This window comes from Rousettus aegyptiacus, unplaced genomic scaffold, assembly GCF_014176215.1.
Source record: "Rousettus aegyptiacus isolate mRouAeg1 unplaced genomic scaffold, mRouAeg1.p scaffold_m13_p_1, whole genome shotgun sequence".
In the NCBI taxonomy this organism is placed as follows: Eukaryota; Metazoa; Chordata; class Mammalia; order Chiroptera; family Pteropodidae; genus Rousettus; species Rousettus aegyptiacus.
In genome coordinates this window covers 58,727,625-58,748,909 of record NW_023416284.1, presented here as the reverse complement: position 1 = coordinate 58,748,909, position 21,285 = coordinate 58,727,625, and the positions used below count along the sequence as shown (strand labels likewise).

The window sequence follows — 21,285 nt, the reverse complement described above, 5'->3', positions numbered from 1 at the left end:
GCCTGATCTTAGAGGAGAAGCTTTCACTGTTGAGTATGATCTTAGCCGTGGGAGCCATGCTCTTTGACTACTCTGCTCACCTGCTTTTCTGCTGGCGTTTGAACCCAGAACCAAAGCCTCTGTTCTACCATGCCATGCTGTCTCTCCGCTCTCCTCACCCCTTTCTCCACGTCTGCCTCCCTGCTTCGTTTCAAGCAGCAGAGGAGAGAAGTGGCAGTGTCTTAAGCTTAGTCACTGTGTCACTGGGTCTGTACTCACGCAGTGGGGAAATTAATTCCCGGTTTGTAGTTATTTCGGTGTAGGTATAGGATGACTTTGTCATCGGTTCTTGTTAAATTGAGATGTTAGAACATGAACAGTTAAACTTCCCGAATGCTAGCTGTATATTTCACTGATTTTTTAAAAAGACATTTTGAGTTATTTAACTTTCTTGGGAAGTACTATCTACCATTTATGGAGTGCTTCCTAGGTGCTAGGCATCTTGCTAAGTACTTTATAAACATAAATTTAACTTAATTCTTTCATCAGTCCTCTATGGTAGTTGTGGTTATTATTGCCATTTTTAGAGAGGAAGGAAGAGGCTCCGGCCGATCAGCAGTGTGCCAGGTTAGAATCCTTGCTGAAGTGATGAACCTACATCTGACACAGGACCAACTGCCGCAAAGCGTCTGCCCCCTTCCCCCCACTTCGCATCCCAGCCCTCCATGCTTTTCTTGAAAGGGTTTAGTTTCCCAGAACTTCACAGGTCTGGCCTTTCCTTCTCTAGCCTCTGTTGTAATTACTCATGCTAAAATGCTTCCTTTCTTCTTTGTTTTGACCAAGAAACATCCATTATACGATGGATTTTTTTTTTTTTTTTTTTTGCACTTCACACTTGATTTTCTTCCATGACACTGATTTGCTGAAAACCTTTCCTGGCGAGGGGAAGGCAGCGGTTGGCCTGACAGAAGCAGGGCTGGCCTCCCAGGAGGACCGGGTACTACTCTGCGTAGGTAAGCTCTGGCCAGGCCTCAGCCTTCCATCCAGCTCCACTCTCTTCCTCTCCAAAACCAAAAGCTACCATTCAGAAGAATGGGAGATGTGTGGCAGCTACAGGTGCATGCCCAGGATGAAGCTCCGCTGAGCAGGCATTGTTCAGACCTCCCGCCCTGGCCATGGAGTCAATTCTGCCATTGGTCTCTGCTTCTGCTCTCAGGGAGAGGCCTCCCAGGGGCCCGGACTTTGACTCTGTCCCCTGGTAAGTCCTTCCTTGCCCAGTACCCTCTGTGGCCATATCTGAAATGTGTGTTGGAAAATGTGTGCTCCTTGAGGGGGAGAATGAAAATGGGCCTTTCCAGGCTTCCATGGCAATATAATTTCTTAAAAAGTTTATAGACTTCTTTCTGGTGTGTTTGCTTCTAGTTTATTTCGCTTGCCAGTTACCACATCCAAATTCTGTCTTGGACCATGTTCTTGAGCATGTCTTATTTTTCCAACTTCTGTGCTTGTCCCACCTCTCTCCCTCTCTTTAAAGGTCTCTGCCTTTAGGTCCTCTAAAACACAGACTTGAGTGGAAAGATGCACCCTTACTCCGATCTTGACTGTAGGCCTGTCTTTGGTCACTGTAACTTCTTACTGAGAAACCTTTGAGAGGCTGTGAGCCTCTATTTTCTGCTTTTTGTGGTTACAGAAGCAGTTACCTTTTCTAATCACCCAAGGCACCCAGTTTCTGGATGCTGTCTATTCTTTTCCACCTTTTCTTACAAACTTAACAAACAATTCTTGCCTGAGCCCATCTCTTTCTTGTAATGCCTCACGAAGAGCTGCAAGGAACAGCTAATACAAGCTCACATTCTGTTTCTTTCCAGCATCTTCACCTGGAGCTACGGGCTTCTTAGGCAAAGAGGCCCCAAAACACAATGACTTGAAGAAAACAAATTTATTTTTCTCTCCTCGACAATCTTGAAGCGAGTGGTTCAGGTTCAAAGAATTCCTTACATCTTATTTCTCTGCCATCCGCAAGCACAGTGCTCCTCAAACTCTCATTGTTTAAAGACTGATTTTCTTTATTTCCAGTGTGCCAGAGACCCATAGTTCTGGTTTATACTCCACTGATCATGCACACTTATATTTCACAGCAATGTCAAATTGCTGTAAACAATTCTAAGTGCTTATTCGCAATTTCTGTACTTATCACTGACGGAAACTAGTTTGTGCACTACTTTGAGTCATGCTTCTGGGGCTTTGCCTGGTCTGAATGATCAGCTTTGGATCATGGGCCTGTCTGTGTTCCAACTTGCCAGAAGATGAAAGAGCACAGAGGAGCACACACTCGGTGGTTAACCTGGAAGTCACAAACTTCATTTAGGCTCACATTCCATTGACAAGGACGTAGTCGTGTGGCCACCCTATGGAGTTTACTATCTCTATAAGAAAAGGAAAACAATTTAGCAGCCTTTGCCATAGAATATAAAGCCAAATAATGATACAATAAAATAATTACAAGAGAAGTTGCAGGGCAATATTTAATATACAATAGACAGGTTTTAATGAGTTAGAAGAATGGCCATTAGTTCCGTGTCACACCACACAGAACAGGACTTCTTAGAAAATGGAGTCTGGGGTCGTGCTGGACCTTTTTTTTTGTCAGAGGCAGGCAGTGTGGTGAGGTGGACGAAGCGACGTTCACATGAAAAGACCCTGAGAACTGTTCTCAGGGGAAAGTCCAGATGCCAGATACCCAGGTTTGGAGCCGAGTTAGCATCTCCAAAGACCCGAAACACTATGACAGGCAGGACCAAGTGGGGCATCAGGGAAGGGGGCTCCAATAGTGTACCCTGAGCCCAAGCAGAGTACCAGGGAGACGGAGAACTAAAGGTCCTGGCCGGTGTGAGTGGGATAGAGCCTCGCTATCACACCTCTTTGCCGGATTGTTAATGCCGCACTGCAAAAGATCAGTGGGGCCAACATCATGTTAGTCTCTTACGTTAATTCCTTATTGTGGCCTCATCATCTCTAATAGCTGAACTGAGGGAGATTGAGCGTTCTAACCTGCATACATGCGTCTCACAGGGAGACTTTGTTCTTGTTTATCTCATGCTTAGCATGAGAGAGGGAGGACTTAGAGGTGTCAGGGCTTATTCAGTCGTCACCCACACAGAGGAAATAAGTTCTAGTGGAAGAGAGTTTAAAGGGAGAAAAAGAGAGGGCTGAGAACTGAGTCTAGGAGTGTGTACAGTTCAAGACCGATGGAAGAATAGGAGATACAGAAGAGGGTAGAGGCTTGGTAGGGTTGTTTCAAGAAGGGCGTAACCATTTGTCAACTTTCACAGTAAAATCAAAGAAAAAGGACTGGAGACAGGAGTTGGGAATTATTCAAATTGGACACGTTTTTATTTTATACCAGTTATAAGCAGGGTTCTGTGTTTGTGCTTCAAAGAACAGGGAGGCAGAAGGATACCAGCTCTGCGGCCAATAGATTTGGAAGTGAGGTTATGACAAATAAATATTTAATAAAAAGTATGTTGAATACCATAGGAGAGGTTCCAAGAATTTATCAGCCAAACTTCTTGAAGGAGTAGTCTGTACTTTCTTTCTACTGCCAAATCACCCAAGCATTATTCAATACAGTGTGATCAGGTTTCGTCTCCTGCTTCTAGCCAGCTAACTTCTAATCAGTCAGCCAACACATGAAGCAAACATTTGTTGTGCATTGACTCCGTGCCTCTATTATTGGGCACCAGGCGCACAAACATGAGTAGGAAACTCTTCTAGCCCTTAGGAAGCTCCCAGTCTGGTGGTACAGGGTGACACTGAGGCAGAGACTGCCTCTATCGTGCAAAATCAGGGCATTCCTCCTCTCCCAGACTGGCCAGGGGTGGGAGCCTCCTGCTTTAGTGATGAACTTGCTTGCTGACCAAAGGGATTATTTGTTTAGCAATAGCAGCACTCTCCTTTCTAATAAATAAAAAGCCACTTGAGGAAAATCAATGTATGCATATGTGAAATTTCCAGTTGTATAGATTTGTATAGGTTCCAGATCAAGGACTGCCTCCAATCTCCCCAAGCATGTTTTTTACTTATATTGGAAGGAACAGATGGAAGAACAGAGGTGTGAAGAATGCTCTAGAATCAAATGAAGCTATTGATGAAATAGTGATGAGCTTATTCCTGAGCCTGACCCCCCTGCCCCCAATGCTTTGAGCCCCTGAGCTTTTGTCTACTCAGGGTCTGTGTCTGCCTCATGTCCCCAGGGTCTGAAGATCATTTGCATTTCTAACATCTCTACCAGGGCTGCAGACCACAGAGCTTCTAGGAGAGCACCACTTGCCCCACGTAGCCCATGGCTAGCCCTGCCCCTGGAAATGGCTGCTGAGTGGGCTGGATCAGTGGTGTCCACCAGGATGCAGCCCTGGTCGCTCTGCCAGTGTTGCTTTTGCCTCATATCAGGCTGCAGTGCCCCCTTGGCTCAGGCCGTCATTCTTCCCCTTGCCCTTCTCATAGGCATCATAAGGAAAAGTCTACTGCTTTCTTTTCTGGCTAATTCTTGGGCCCAAATTAATACTGAAATTCGAGTCATTTATTTCCGTGGTGCACAAGACTACAAACACATGGGAACTGACCATGGATTATACTGGACATCTGAGGTAGACTCCCTCTGCAGGGACCTCCTGGAATCCAATAGTCATTTTTGTTTTATATAACCCATATAACCTGTGGGTAAGTCATTCACTTTTTTAATAAGTTACTATGTGTAGAGAAATATACTGGGGTTCTGGTGTGAGTAAGGGGACATTGAGAGTATCAAAAGAATTGTGCCACTGGTCTGTGCCCTTAGAAATATGATTGATTTCTCTTTTTCTTTTCCAAGAGTTGTTACATTTATAGCCAAAAAATATTAACATGTGCTAGATCTTAGTAAAAAATTTCAGAAAATTCATAACATATTAAAACTTTGCAAATAATACTTTTTTGTTGTATTATAATGTATTTTAAATGGCATCTATATTACTTAAGAGTTCCATAGGAAACATGTTTCAGTCATACTGGTGATGGGGGCCGGGGGTTGGCAACTTGGTAATCAGGTGGGGACAGAGTTCACTCAAACCAACAAGAGAAGGTACAGCACCCCAGAGCTAGAAACAGCAAAGAGCAGTTAACACCCTGCCACCTGAAAGCCGAGGGGAGGGGACTGGCAAGGCTGTCTGCGTGGAGAGGCTGCCTGACGGGAGCTGACCCAGCCAGCCCACAGCAGCCAGGAGGGAGGAGAGGAAATCGTCATCTCAGCCTCTGCCTCTTACCTCTGCCAGATCTCTTGCTCTACCTCCCATTGGCAGGCTCTAGAAAGTGAGGAAAGCTGTGGATGATGCAGTCCTGCAGGGCATAGAGCACATGGAGGAGGTTGGCGAGGGGAGCTGGAGGGGCCAACAGATGAGATCAGGCACAGCATCCAAGTGCCTTTTACAAGCATTTCCATGACCTGGCTGTCTTCACACAGATGTGCTATTTTACTGTCAGACTGGCCAGGGGTGGGAGCCTCCTGCTTTAGTGATGAACTTGCTTGCTGACCAAAGGGATTATTTATTTAGCAATAGCAGTACTCTCCTTTCAAAACTCTGAAACCTCAATTAAAACAACTGTTTCCCACTATATATATACATATATATATGTATGTATGTATATATATAAGTGTATATATATATGTGTATATATATACACACACACACACACACAGTCTTATATATATATATATAAAGAGAAGGGGAGAGAGAGAGAGAGAGAGAGAGTGTGAGTGTGTGTGTGTGTGTGTGTGTGTGTGTGTGTGTGTGTGTGTGTGTGTTTTGGGATTCAGTCAGGCACTACCCTGGGCTAGTGTGGTCTCCAGAAGCATAGAGGGGTCTCAGCCAATCACAATTGACCTTTTGCTGCTAACAGTGGAGTATTATGTAGAACAAACCATGTAGAGCAAGAGACCCTTGAATATCCTTCTCAGGCAGGATATTCAAGTCAGGAAGCAAAGCCGTGCAGTACCACAATTAGGTCAGGACAAACGGTTTGGACTAAGACTTTTTTTGCTGTGAATTTTACAACATAAAGAAATCTAATTTTCTTCTGATAGGAAGTCATGTGCTGTGAGCAAGCATTTTGCAGTTTCTCAAAATACATTTTCATCGGGTGACAGAGTTCTCTGTACAAGAAGAATACCTCTTCTAGCTATGAAGGACTACACTTTAAATTTAATTTTGACATTCTCCTTCAAAGCTACTGACGTGTGATTACACAGTGGTCTAAAGATTATTTGTGAGATAATGGAACATATGGCGTTATATATAAATATTATTAATTTTAAGCATTTAGATTAGCATTTTTACTTTTAAGCTGGTCAAAGGACAAAATGTATAGGTCATCTTTCTATCCTAATGAATTAGATGAAATCAAAAATTTCATCTAATGGAGAAAGGAAACACAATGAAAGATTTACATTACATTTGGATAAACTAAGCCAGGCAATTTGCTGATCATATAAAATCTGTGTCTCACCTTTTTTATATGTTTTCAAGCTTGCTTTCTTGTGTAATCAAGAAGTTTAAGATAGTCTTCAGTCATCAGTGACATCTCAGGAACAATAAACTTGATTACAGTTGTTTATTAAACAAGTCCTAGGGGTAGAAGCTGTGTGTGTATACAATGGCCTTCTGTAAATCCACCCACTCGGTGGAGAGAGAAAAAGCAGTAGCCGAACCAGCTGACATAGGGAGGCGGTCCTCCCTACCTGAAGGGCTCATAAACATCCACTGGCACAATAAACTGTTTATTCTGCTGAGCTCAGGCCGCAGTTTTCCCCCATGTGTCACCACCTCTGAGCCTAAGATGACTTGAGGCACGAAGTTTCTCATTTCCCAGTCGCACCCAGTGAGTGCCTGCCCCTCCTGTGTGTGGCTGCTGTCCTGGGACCTTTGCTACCAGGCAGAGGCACTTGGCGTGTTATGGAGACCTGTTTCTATGTAAGGAACAGAAGATCTAGATTAGAACAGTTTCACGTGTCTGAGTTCACCACTTGCTCTTAAGAAACAGTAATGAAACTTTAGCAAAGTTGAGTTTAGCTTTCTTGAGAGAAATGATCTGGTGTATTAAGAGAGGGTAGTGGATTTGTAACAGCCCTCCTCTTAACAGGCACCTCGGAAATGAACATATTAAGTTTACCCAAGGAAATCAGAGGCTGCTAGTACTCTATTATAGACATTCTTCACTTAAATTGAATCTCAGACAAACTGCTACTCCTCTGTGTGTTTTACCATAGCAAAGTGTAAAGTAGCTGCATATGAAACATATGGACTTTGCTTATTTTGAAATTACTGGAGTTTAAAGTTGATAACATCCTCTCTCCCAGCGTTTAAAAATGTTTTACAAATTATTTATTTATAGAACTATTTCATATTTACAGAAAATTCGAGCAGATGGTACAGAGTTCCCATATTGCACCCCGCTCCTGCATACGATTTCCTCTATTATTAGTATCTTGCATTGATATGGTACATTTGCTACAATTAGTGAACCACTATAGATACATCATTATTAACTGACATCCGTTCTTCATTCAAATTTCTTTAGTTTTTACCTAATGTGCCTTTTCTGTTCCAGGATCTGGTAGACACGTTATATTTAGATGTATCTCCTTCATTTCTCCTTATCTGTGACAGTTTCTCAGATTTTCCTTTATTTTGATAACCTTGGCAGTTTTTGAGGCATCCTGGTCAGAAATTTTGTATGTCTCCAGTTGGGATTTGTCTGAGGTTTTTCTCATGATCAGACTGGGGTTATGAGTTTGGGGAGGAAGATAACTGTGCCATTCTTAACATATCCTGTTGAGATTATGGATTAGCAGCAGGATTTATCACTGTTGATGTTGACCTTGATCATCTTGCTGAAGTTGTGTTTGTCCAGTTTCTCCACTGAAAAGTGACCCTCCCCATCCCCATCTTTTCGTACTGTTCTCTTCGGGAAGAAGTCACTGTGCACAGCCCATACTAAAGAGTGGGAGTTGTTCCCCTCCTTTAGGGTGTAATAGCCACATAATTTATTTGGAATTCTTCTACATGGGATGTTTGCTTCTTTCTCATTTATTTTATTCAGTCATTTACTTATTTTAGTATGGACTCATAGATGTTTATTTTATACTTTGGGTTATAATTCAATACCACTTTATTTTGTTGCTCAAATTGTTCTAGCTTTGGCCATTTAGTCCCCCTCTCTTTTGAAGTTATGTTCCCAAGAGGCACCTAGGTTCTGATGTCTGTACTGACTAGGGGAAGGTTCTTTATTGTGGAACTGACCTTCAGACCACCCTGTCTTATCTACCCTGGTGAAGCCACTGTTCAAGGGTGGCAAATTCCATTCCTCACACCTCTTAGCCAGCAGGGCTTGGAGCCAAGTCTATAGAGGGAAATGAAAAAGTTGCGAGACCCAAATTAGAAAGTATGCAGAAGAAGAAACTAGTAACTGCTCAGTACAGATAAACAGTTGGGGTGCATGCAGGCACATGCAAGCATGTATCCTGAGTGCCTGCCACATGTTGAGCACACAGGATGCACCATCACAACACAAAGCCTCTGACATCCTCAGTGCATGGGGAGATGGACTATCACCCAAATAGATAGTGTCAGGTAGTAAGAAATGCCTTGAGGAAAACTAAAGCATTAAGGGGGAAAGTGAAGCAGGTTGGGGTGAGATGCTCTTTTACAGAGTGTCATGGAAGGGATCTCCGATGAAGTGACATTTGAGCAGGAACAAGGTGTAGAAATGAGCCCTGTGGGTATCTGGGAAGAGGCTTCTGGGAAGAGGGAAGAACAAGTCCAAAGGCCCTGAAGCTAAAGGCTCATATCGTCAGGGGTAATATATGGATTTAAATCTCCCATGCCATCCTGATTTTGCCATTAACATACATTATTAAAAATGAATTTAGTGAACAAACATGACTGCTTTTATGCAGGAGTGGTCTCTTTTCTGGTTGTTAGCGTACCAACTAACCTAGCTTCCAACTCCCATCTGGCTGGGGTTTCCAGAGAAGTGAGGGCTGTTCTACATTTATGGACGACAAGAAAAGAAAATATGCATAGCACCAAGTGACCTTGGTTTGGATACACCCTGATTCTTCCTAGGGGGATGAGGAGCCTGTTACTGAAAGCCAGCTGAAAGGCCAGCAACAACTTGTCTTGTAAGATGTAGCTAGAAATAAAAGCTGCTTGAGTGGTTTTCAGATGTCTTAATTTTCATAATTGTTTCCACATTATGGGCTGGCTGGACTTTTTTTCTTTTTTTCTTTTTTTTTTTAGAGAATCAAGTTTGGGAGCATCTAAATGAAAGCTTTGCTCATGAAGTTTTCATTTGGGTTCCACATATAGAGTTTCTAAACCAACATTTTGTGAAGTCTTAAATTACTAAAGTTTGAAGTTGTGGTGTAGCTCCAAAGTTTAACATCTTTTGTTTTGGGGTCAGAACTATTCAAGTTCTGTATACTTTTAGTATAAAATAAAAGAGAAGGAAAAAAAGAGAAAAATAAACAGCTTGGGATTTGGTGGAATTAGAGTTTAGTAATGTTAAAGTAGTCTTGAAATTGACTCTATTGTGTGGCCTAGTACTATAAAATTTGAAAACATATTTTTAGAAAAGTATCTTTTCTATGCTTCTTAAGGCTATTAAACAAAAGAAACCAACAAACAAAAACCCAAACGGTATTTAGAATGGTCTCTCTTTTTTTTTTTTAATAATGCAAGACAGTCTTTGAATGTGATTTGATTGGGTCATTCTAGTTTGATAATTCTATAGGTGTAAACATCACTCTTAGTCTGATGTTTTGTTTGTATTTGGAGAGATAGTGTCATGTTGTAGGTAAGCATGCTATCTTGGGAGCATAGCTGCCTGAGTAGAATCTAGGATCTAGTTTTGTGACCTTAGAGAAGGGCATTCAGTTTCCTCCTCTGTAAAATATCTATGATAATAGTATTCACATCGTTGCTGGGATGATTAAATCAGATGACCCTTGTAAAATGCTTAGTCAAGAAGTAGGCACAAAGTAATCACTTAAAGTTAGCAATTAAAAATACAGTAGTAATAATGAATTGGAGATTGTAAGTAACCCAAGAACACATAGCTAAGTGAGGGAGTTCTCTAATTGGCGTATTGTGTGGGTGACCTGTTAAGTCAGGCAAGACATTTAACTGAACCTTTTCATTTTAGTGGGCGAAGAGATAGCGTAGGATGAAAATTCATTCATTTGTTCCACAAACGCTGATGCTGTAGATGAGAGCATAAAAGGCAGAGTGCCTTCTCTGCTGGAGTAGATGGATCTAGTGGTAGGGGATGGGCTGTAAATACATAAACACAAAAGAAAATATGTAACAGATGATATGTGCTCTGGTGAAGATAAACAGGGCTCTCTGATAGAGCTATGAGGTTACTTTCTTTTTCTTTTTTTCTTCCCATCCTTATCCCCCTTCCCTGTGGCCACCAGGAGCTTGTTCTCTATTACCTGTGGGTCTGTTTCTATTTTGTTTTGTTCATTCATTTGTTTTGTTCGTTTTAGATTCCACATATAAGTGAAATCATATGGTATTTGTTATTTCTGTCTTACTCCGCTTAGCACTGTATCCGTCTGTATCTTCACAAATGGTAAGATTTTGTTTTCTTTCCATTGCTGAATGGTATTTCATTGTACATATAACACAGCTTCCTTATTCATTCATCTATTGTGGGACATCTAGGTTGCTTCTATATCTTGGCGATTACTAGCAATGTTGCAATGAAAATAGGGATGCATTTGTCATTTTGAATTAGTGTTTTTGTCTCCTTTGGATAAACACCCAGAAGTGGAGTTGCTGGGTTGTATGGCAGCTCACTTTTTAATTTTTTTGAGGGATCTCCGTAGTGTTTTCCATAGTGGCTGCACAAATTTATAACCCTAGCACGAGTGCATGAGGGTTCCCTTTTCTCTACATCCTCACCAGCACTTTTTATTTTTGATTTATTGATAGCAGCCATTCTGACAGGTGTGAGGGGATATCTCATTGTGGTTTTAATTTGCATTTCCCTGATAATTAGTGATGTTGAGCATCTTTTCATATGTCTGTTGGTATCTGTATATCCTCTTTGGAGAACTGTTTATTCAGTTCCTCTGCCCATTTTTGAATAGGATTGTTTGTTTGTTTATGGTATTAAGTTGTATGAGTTCTTTATATATTTTGGATATTAGCCCCTTATTGGATATATCATATGCAAATATCTCCTCTCATTTTGTAGGGTTTCTTTTTATTTTATTGATAGCTTGCTTCACTGTACAAAACCTTTTTTAGTTGGATGTCGTTGCATTTGTTTATTTTTTCTTTTGTTGCTCTCGCCCTAGGAGACATAGCCAAAAAGATATTGCTAAGAGCAATGTTAAAGAGTTTGCTGTCTATGTTTTCTTCTAGAGTTTTATAGTTTCAAGTGTGTGGGGTTACTTCGAATTAGTCACATAAGCTATCTCTGTGAAGGGAATGTTTAAGGTTAGGATCACAGAATTTATTTTAAGGGTTGAGAGAGGTCAGGAGATGATTAATTGATCGTTTGTTATAAGCCTGCCAAAGTTTTTGATAATTTTCAGCTAAGAAAATAGGGTAGTCTGTAGTTAATATATATTGGGGACTGTCAACAAGTTTGGCAGCATATGGCAAAGGAAAAAAAAACCAAAAGTACTAATTCACAAAACTTCCAGTTGGTAATTTTTGGAGCTCTGGGGAGATCACACTGGGAAATGTTCTACAGGAGAGCTGGGGAAAATGATGGCCTGATTCGGTTAGTTGTCAGCATATAATGTTTTATGGTTACGTGGAGTCTTAAGTAGAAAACCATTTTATTTTCATTATCTCTGGAAAACTCCGAAGTGCACTTTGCTGGTAAGAATAATAATAATGAGGATCAGCGAACCCTTGAGGCTGTTCCTTTGAACATTAATTTTGATTTTTCAGACTGTTGTTATCAAAGACAGGTAGAATACATTAGTAGAATGTGTGCTAAGACAGAATTTTTAAACTAGCATTTAAAACTCTATTTGTTTATTACAGAAAATGTGGATCATAGAATAGAACAGGAATTTAAAAAAGTGACCCACAATTATACTTCGAGATTTTTAGATCTTTCTTTTCTGTATCTTTTACAAATAGACATGATATACACACACTTATTTATGTGTGTATGTATGTGTAATATGTAAATGTATACATATATATAATTTGTAATTAAAATAATGACATATGCTTTTTCTCATATTACTACAATTTAATGGAAGATGTGATTTTCAATGGCTGCATAATATTTTAATCTGTGAATGCTTTTTCACCAATGCCCTACATAAACTATTTTTTTGTTTTGCTCTTATTGTCTATTTCAGTAGAATTTGAGATAGAGGTAGGTGGAAGTGCTTGATGGATGTTCTGATTAATTATGGTTTTTCTGTGGTTCCTCAACTTTGTAAGATAAAACTACTTCTCAGCCTTAGGACAATTTTTGTTAAAATATGTCTAAAAATGTGCCATTTGGTTTTGATGGGGGTGGGGATTTGAATTTGAAGATTTTGAAGTAAAAATCATTGAGGTTTTAGGGTATGATATAAATTCAACAAAATTTATGAACCAAAACTAAAATGTTAAGAACACTTCAAAAGGAAGTCAGGAAAATTAAAGTTTTTTAATAGTATTATAATTCCAAATCTTTCTGACATGTTAACGCTTATACTGCTGATGAGTATCAACATTAACACTAATCAAGGATAGTATAATTTTAAATTGGAATTGTGTTTTTCTTAGCTATCTAGAGCATATAGCAAAATAAAATACACTATTTTTCATTAGCGAAAAGACACAATTGCATCATTAAAATTTCTCAATAGATTTTTGAATTGTTAGTATTGAATTTCTATATACTTTCAACATTATTGTAAGCTGAATTTTCTCTTCGATATTTAAATCGAATTTCACTAGATTCGTATTTTCTATTCAACTCTCATATGCTGCTAGTAGGATTAGAAATACAATCTGTCTCAAGGGCAGTTTGGCACTACGTATCAGAAATTTTAAAATAAATTTACATATTTTACTTCATCAATTTGAAATCTTTGGATTAATCTTAAGGAAATAATTGGCCAAGTATGTAAAAATCAATGCAAAAGAATATAGCCTTGTTTAAAGAAGCAAAATATTGGAAGCAACATAAATGTCCAGTATTTAGGGATTAGTTAGTAAAGTGTTATATTCATATATTGGAATATTATAACACTATTAAAATGATCATATATATCTATATTTTTAATTTGAAAAAATTATAATATAGTGTAGATATATTGGCCTATTTTATGATATTATCTGATATTGGCAATTAAATATTGGTGAATGTCTGTGAAAGAGTAATTTTTGTTTTGTCATTATTAAAATTGAGTCCCCTTTCTTGTAATCGAAAGGCACTAGAACCATTTGTCTCTTGAGACCACTCCCAGTTTGTTTATTTTAAGCATATAAAGTGATATTCTTACCTTCTATTTGCTGTGTCAGTGAGGTATGTGCCTAATTCATTTAAAAATACCATTATACCATTAAAATATAAATTAAAAAGACCTAAAATATATTTCTATTTCATACTACTTCAAATTGATATCTGATCTGCTTATCCTGATTCTGGATATGGTATTGGATTGCCGAATTGTAAGAACCTTAAAAGGGGTAGATCCTTTTGAGGGGGCGGGGGGAGGAGATCCTTTTAAGTGTTAACTGTTAGAGCCACTTCATTTCCACCAGAGGACTGCTCAGTGCCTGGACCTACTAGGTCTCTGGTTCTTCAGCAGATAATTGTAGCCTTGTGAGGAAGCCCCTGATTATTCTCCTCAGAAGCAAGATTTCTTGGCTTCAAGCCCAGTCTCTTTTGATTGGACCTTTTGTGGTTGTGGCCAAAACCCCGTGAGGTAGAACACCTGATCTTCTCACCAAGCACAGAGCCCCTGCCCAGTCCCTCCTGGCCACAATCCCTCATTTTTGGGGTCCAAGAGATCTTATTCTGAGATTAGTGTCTTCCCTATCTGCTCGATACCCCTATTTGGGGCCTACTTTCAGACATGTGTCCTGAGGACTTGCCTTCACTTGGCAGGTGTGTTCTCATATCCTTGGACATCTGCCCGAACTCCAGATCTCAGTTTTGGCTGTGGAGGCCTACCCTTCATGCACCTGCTGCGTTGAAGAGAGCCCAGGGAAAGAAACTGACCTGAAGTAATTGAGTTGGGGAATCCAGTAAACAAATTCACATTGGTACAATTTGGATTAGGAGAGTACGGAAGAAGAGAATGCACAGGTAAGGAAGGAATATTGAGGCCAGTCTCCAGCCCTATACCACATGCTTAATAGTGAGTGTCATCATTGTAGCTTGAAACCAAAAGATGGCAAACGGAAGATCAGGAATGCAATCAGAGTGGTGGAAAATCGATTTCTTGAGGAAGTCATTTGGTCATGTGAAAAGAAACTCAGTACCCGTTATCTTGGCAAGAATGTTCCTGGTGTTACCAATCTGCCTCTGATTAATGAGCAGAACCCATAAATAAGAAATAAGCTGGAAGCCACCAGGAAAAAGCATTCATGCAGAGTGGATACTGCAGGGCTCAGAACATTGGACCTGTTGCCGCCTCCATGATCATTCATTCATTCATTCATTCGGCCAGCATTCAGCAAATACCTGTCATAAGACAGCCAAGGCAGATGGGCCCTGGGGTTGGAATGGTGAACGACATAGACACATACTCTCACTTGCTGAGCTTATGCCTTGCCTGGGAAACAGCGAGGCAATTACTGATGTGAGATAAATACTGTGATGGGAGGTCAGGGGCTAGGATCCTTTAAAATAAGGGACATTTGATGAGATCTGAAGGATGAACAGGAGCTGTCCAGACAAGAAGCTTAGTAGTGGCAATTGGCTTAGTGATTGATTTTGCAAAGAGTGATATTTGTTTTCTTCTTTAACTTTCTTCCTAGGATGTTCATTTCTTCTCCACAATGAATGAGTGTCACTATGACAAGCAGATGGACTTTTTTTATAATAGGAGCAATACTGACACTGCTGATGACTGGACAGGAACGAAGCTTGTGATCGTTTTATGTGTTGGAACATTTTTCTGCGTGTTTATTTTTTTTTCTAATTCTCTGGTCATCGCAGCAGTAATCAAAAACAGAAAATTTCATTTTCCCTTCTACTACCTGTTGGCTAACCTAGCTGCTGCAGATTTCTTCGCTGGAATTGCCTATGTATTCCTGATGTTTAACACGGGCCCTGTTTCAAAAACTTTGACTGTCCACCGCTGGTTTCTCCGTCAGGGGCTTCTGGACACGAGCTTGACTGCCTCCCTGACTAATTTGCTGGTTATTGCCGTGGAGAGGCACATGTCAATCATGAGGATGCGGGTCCACAGCAACCTGACCAAAAAGAGAGTGACACTGCTCATTTTGTTCATCTGGGCCATCGCCATCTTTATGGGGGCGGTCCCCACACTGGGCTGGAATTGCCTCTGTGACCTCTCTGCCTGCTCTTCCCTGGCCCCCATTTATAGTAGGAGTTACCTCATTTTCTGGGCCATGTCCAATCTTGTGGCTTTCTTCATCATGGTTGTGGTGTACCTACGAATCTACATGTATGTCAAGAGGAAAACCAACGTCTTGTCCCCACACACGAGTGGGTCCATCAGCCGCCGGAGGACACCCATGAAGCTAATGAAGACGGTGATGACTGTCTTAGGTAAGAGGAACCAAGTGAGCCATTATTCCCATTCATGTAGCAAATATTTCCTGAGCACCTACTGTACACAAGGCACTTCCTAGGTAGTAGGAGTGCAGCAGGGAACATGAACAGACATAAATCCCCACTTGCCTGGAGCTTGTACTCTACTAGGGAAAGATAAAATGAGTATTTTGATGGGGGATAAACAAAATAATTTTATGATAAATTTTATTATAAAATTTATAAAATAAGAGGTAGACTTATTGTAAAAAATAAAGCAGAGAAGGGAGATAGAGAGTGCTAAGCAGTACAGGTTGTGATTTTAAAAAGGGCTGTGAGGGACAGCTTCATCTAGATGACTTTTGAGTATGGGTGTGAAGGTGGTTAGGGCACGAAGCTTGTGAATGCTAAGGGAGGGTGTCCCAGACAGGAGATACAGCAAGCACAGGCACCCTGAACAGATGGAGGCCAGTGTGGTTGGAGGAGAGTGAGCAAGGGGAGAGTACGAGGCGATGAGGTCAGAGCTGAGGGAGCAGGATGGGGTGACTCGGATTATGCAGGGCTGTGCAGTTATCCTGAGGACTTTGGTTTTTCCAAGTGAGATGAGAAGTCATTTAAGGTTTTGAATAAGAGAATGACATGATTTGACTTCTGTTTTAATGGCATCTCTCTGGCTGCTGTTTTGAGAAAATACTATAGTAGGGCAAGAGTAAAAACGAGAGACTTGCTTACAAGGGCATTTCAACACTCAGGAGAGAAGGTAGTGAGTGGTAGGGACCAGAGGGCAGTTTGGAAGTGATGAGGTGTGGTCAGATTCTGGATATTTCTTAAAGGTAGAGTTGATAGGATTTGTTGACTGGTAAGGCATGAAGGAAGGTGAGAGGAGGAGGGGAAAATGGGGGGTGTCATTTACCAAGATGGGGAAGACAGAAGAGGAGGAGATTTGGCGGGAAGGTCAGGAGTTTGGTTTTGGACAAGCTAAGGTTAGGATCCTATTAGACATCCCAGTGGAGTTCCTGGGTAGGCAGTTGGATGTATGAATCAGTTCAGGGTTTAGGTCCAGGTTGGAGATGTATAATTGAGAGTCATTGGGGTATTTTAGACCACAGTACTGAGTGAGCATGCCATGGAAGAGAAAAGAGAACCAAGGAATGAGCCTTGGGGCATGCCAGTGTGAGGAGGTAAGGAATGCAGGGAGTAACAACTCATAGGAACCCCAGAAACTTGGTGGCCTAGAAGCCAAGAGAGGGGAGCCGTTGAAGGAAACTGAGTGTCAGCAGCGGTGACCTCCTGAGAGATGGAGTCAGGTGAGCTTCCTGGGTTTAGCAGAGTGGTAGTTTTTTGATGACCTTGAGAAGAGCAAATTTAGTGTAGCCAAGAGCCTGATCAGAATAAAATGAAGAAAGAAAGGGAGGAGAAGCAGTAGGGCAGAGCTGGAAGAGCTCTCCGGAGTTCGCTTTGTACTGGGAGCCCTAAGAAGGCATGTTCGGGGTGAAGAATTTTCCCTTCGTTTCGTTTCCTCTGTGATAAGTGGCTCGTTGTCCCCCAGCCTCAGTCCTGGGTTACAGGTAGAATTTGTTATGAGTGGGCAGACAAGAGCTTTGTGTTTTCACAGGCTTTGTCCTCTATGGTGGAGGCCTTTCTTCACCATGTGTGGTGGCTGAGGCAGTGGGGATTGTTATTGAGAGATCCAGGGGTATATTTCTATCAAGTCCCAGTTGATAGGAGGAATTATGAAATGAATTCTTGGAAAACAGTTCTTACTGGAAGGTACAGGGTGTATGCAGTGTAGTAGGGAAAGCAAATTGCTGCCGGATTCTGAAACTGCTAATAAGATTTGGAGGTCAGCAGACTCACAGCGTGATTGTTAAAACCATTTCAAACTCAGGATTTATTTTGGGTAATGAGTATTTATGTCAAGCATTGTCTTAAGAATCTTATATGTATTCACTTATTTAGTTGTCACGGCAGCCCTGTGAGGTAGGTACTACCACTATTACCCTATCTGCCAGATGAAGAAACTGAGCAGGCAGTTTAAGAAGTATGCCCAGAGTCACTCAGCTGTTCCTGGTACAGCCAAGACTGACCCATGGGCCTTTGGGGTCTGTATGTTTAAAACCATACTCTGGAGCTAGTTTTGATTTGTTTGGACTTTTTACTGGTGTCCTCTTTGTCCTGTCTTCCTCCTTGATTACCTCATTCTTCATTGAGAGCCTTGACAAGAATATAGCTAAGGATAAGACAGGGAGGAGTCACACTAATCAATTTTTCCACTCTCAAGCCCAAGAGGATATTTTCGGTAAAGCGTAAAGTTTGATATTTATTGGTAGTGTCAATGAACTCTGCTGCTTTCCCTGCTTAACTTGCAAACATAATCATTTGCTTGGCTGATTGTCTTGAGAAATTATCTGCCCAACTAAAGAGAAAACTTCTTTTTCTTTTAGCATATTGTATATCATATACAATATGAGATAGAAAAGGTTTCTGTAATCCTAGGTGGAGAGAATAGGACTCTATATGAGATTGTCATAGTCATGAGCTTCGGTTTCAAGTAAAGGAGCTGTGTGGTTTTGGCAAGTGTGGCATTGGATAAGGGAAAAACTGGAAAAAAATAGTGAAGTTGCCAAGTCTGATAGGAGAAGTCGTGGCATTGAGATGGAACAACAATGGGGAATTGGTTAATGACAGGGAGACAGTTTGGCGTTGAGGACTTGGGGAAGTGCCTCAGTGGTGAGACAGAGGGATCTGGCAGAAGACGGGAAGTTCGGGCACAAGGGAAATGAAACTGAAGAGTGAGGTGGGATGAGGTTTCTAGACTTCCAGCTCCTGATCTTTGGATAACAGAAGGTTTGGGTTTTAGCCCCAACTTTGTCATTTTCTGTAAGGGTGATCTGAGGCACATTAGCTCATCTTTTCTTGGTTAAAGTTCCTCATCTGTGGTGACAGATAATCTTTAAGTCCTTTCAAGGTTATAAAATTCAATGGTCCTATTATAAAAAGTAACCAAAGCCAACACAGAGTTCTGTGGATTGTGTGTCAATGCTCAGGGTCTCTATGAGAGGGTCTACCATAGTATCCTCTTAGGGAGGAAGCCCCTCAGTTGCTCTGAGGCGTGCAAAAATTCAGTTGCTTAAGACAAGTGTCTCCCATATGATAGAATATTAGAAAAATCAACAGTTCTGACATCTGCCATCATTGTTGTCACTGGTTCTGAGTATATGGAAACAAATAGTTTAATATTTATTTCTATAATAATTATCTGATTTAAATATCTTCATGATAAAATGCTAAAGCTTTCTATTTACTCCATGATAAGTATGTTGTAGGAAAGGTTAATTTAAACTTTAAGTTTCTTATAAACACACCTTATAACGTTAGCCAATAAATAAATATATATTAACTATCTGTTAAACAGCATCTAAGAGGTAAAAAGTTGCATAAATTCAGTTAGCTTTTCTCAGTTCAGAGAGAGAAGAAGGGATGGACAGGGGCTATAGCATTTGGGGTAGGCTTCTTAGAAAGCTTGGAACATGATTGGGAAGGATGGGTGGGGTCCGTATGGATGGGCAGGAGGGAAAAACATTCCAAGTAGGAGAAGTAGTATAATCAAAAGTACAATGTTAGAAACATCTAAAGCTTTTGCCATACCACAAGGAAGGCCCCGGGGGGCACAGATGTGTGTTGTGGTCCACAGGGAAATAGTTTAGCTCTGTCCTGGAAACATTTAGCTGGCTATCCTCTTTGGAAGCAGCGAGGTAGACCAGATGTCCCTTGTGTTTCTTTCCAGCTTTAAGATTTCAGTTGAACATAAAAGCATATGCAGCTTGATGGAGAGCAGATTCTTTCCTTGTTGAGGGAGGTGGTGGTAGTGATGATAGTGGTGTAAATTTTAAATCTGCGCATGATTGGAAAGGCATCTAGTCACCGTGTTCCCATTTCAGCAGCCCCGAGGCAGAATGCTCGCTCACTTCTGGGTTATGATGTGTGGTGGGCCCTCTACCTGATGGAAGTTGCTTGTTGAATATTCTTGTTGAAAAGACTTTGGAGACATATGATCTTATTTTCTACAGGGCACCAATGCCCTGCTTAAGAGAAAGTCCTGTATTTTGAAATTCGACTTGTCAACATGCCTAGTCAGTCCACTGCAGCAACCAAGCACATAAGAAACCCCACATAGAAACCTTTAATTTATTGTGAGACAACACACCATGTCAACTGTGCACACAGGGATATTTTGTTTCCCAGGAAACGGGCTGGACTTCCATCTGTTTTGCAATGTCTTAAAATGCAAAAGAAAAGAAATGTGAAGGGATTTGTGAGCTGTAATTTTGAAATTTTCTGTGAACCTTTCTGTTTCTTAGGATGTTTTTAGACTGCAGGTTGTGACTTACTAGCAAGTAATGAAATCAATTAGGAGATTGTAACTTAACACTTTTTAAAATACCAAAATACAAGAGCAAGTATCTGAGTGCATTGCATATGATAGGTATAAGCTTGTTTTAAGTATTGTTTCATAACGCATGTGTGTGTATTGGATTGTGGTATAAAATGTATTTTTTTATTAAGGGTTATTTATGATCAAGAACGTTTGACAAGCCATAGTCTTAGGGTCAAGGTTTCTTTTTTTGGCTAATAAGAACTGAACTCTTTTAAAACATGAGAAACATTACAGTTAAGGGACTTCGAAAAGAGTTGTAATTGAAACAAAGAGCTGAATGTTTTTCTTCCTCCCACTTCTCTTCTTAGATCAATGCTAACTCCTCCTCGCCTTCTCTCAGGGGAGAGAGGTAGGAGGCAAGGTGGTGGTAAGAGAGGAAACAATACCTGGAGTTCTCATGCTAGGAAATGGGTGAAAATTAAGTCCTATCATGAGCCTTGCTAGAGTACTACTAATAATCATTCGTGAAGTTTCTGCAACACTATGTCTTTTTCATTGTTTTAATACATTGTTCTCATTCGGTCACATGGATATCCTTCAAGGTAAGTGGGAAAGATATTATTCTATTCTCCTGCCACTCCCCTAGATCCATTCTGTACTCAGTTATAATTAATTATTTACAGTTCCTCGTTTTGCATTCTTAAGCCTTTGCACTTGCTGGAATACCCTTCCTCTGGTTCAGCCTGGGAAACTCCCTTTCATCTTGGAAGACTCAAATCAAGGGCCTATTGTCTCTGAATCTTTTTTTCCTTGCCCTACCTAGATAAATATGATTACTACCTTCTTTGGGCCACCTCTATCTTGTCCATGCTTCAGCCAACGTACCTAATTGTTTACCTGCTTCTATTTTGAAATAGAACGTGTGCTCTTTGAAGTCAGATGTTGTACCTTATCTCTCTCTGCATATCTAATGTGTAAAGTGCTGCCTGGAACTCACTTGTCAAGATTACAATAGAATGAATAAATGAGGAAATTAAGGTTTTGGGAAGTTAAGGGGCTTTTCAAAAGCTGGAACTACAAGTTTCCTCATATGCAGCCGGGCCTTTGGCAGGCTCTGGTTGTGACATGCCTGTAGGATTCCAGTG

General features: G+C 40.7%; 1 protein-coding gene across 4 annotated transcripts in view; it reads left to right on the top strand.

Moving 5' to 3' along the window:
* Nucleotides 1–21,285, top strand: part of LPAR3 (lysophosphatidic acid receptor 3) — a 71,749-nt gene that overhangs the window by 9,610 nt on the left and 40,854 nt on the right. For 3 of the 4 annotated variants that reach the window (XM_016146057.2, XM_016146056.2, XM_016146058.2), the window contains exons 2-3: nt 14,149–14,349; nt 15,024–15,780. In XM_016146057.2, coding sequence (XP_016001543.1) covers nt 15,045–15,780 — 736 coding nt within the window. In that variant the 5' untranslated portion in view covers nt 14,149–14,349; nt 15,024–15,044. The remainder of the gene's footprint in view (nt 1–14,148; nt 14,350–15,023; nt 15,781–21,285) is intronic. The other variant, XM_016146059.2, reaches the window with a different exon arrangement.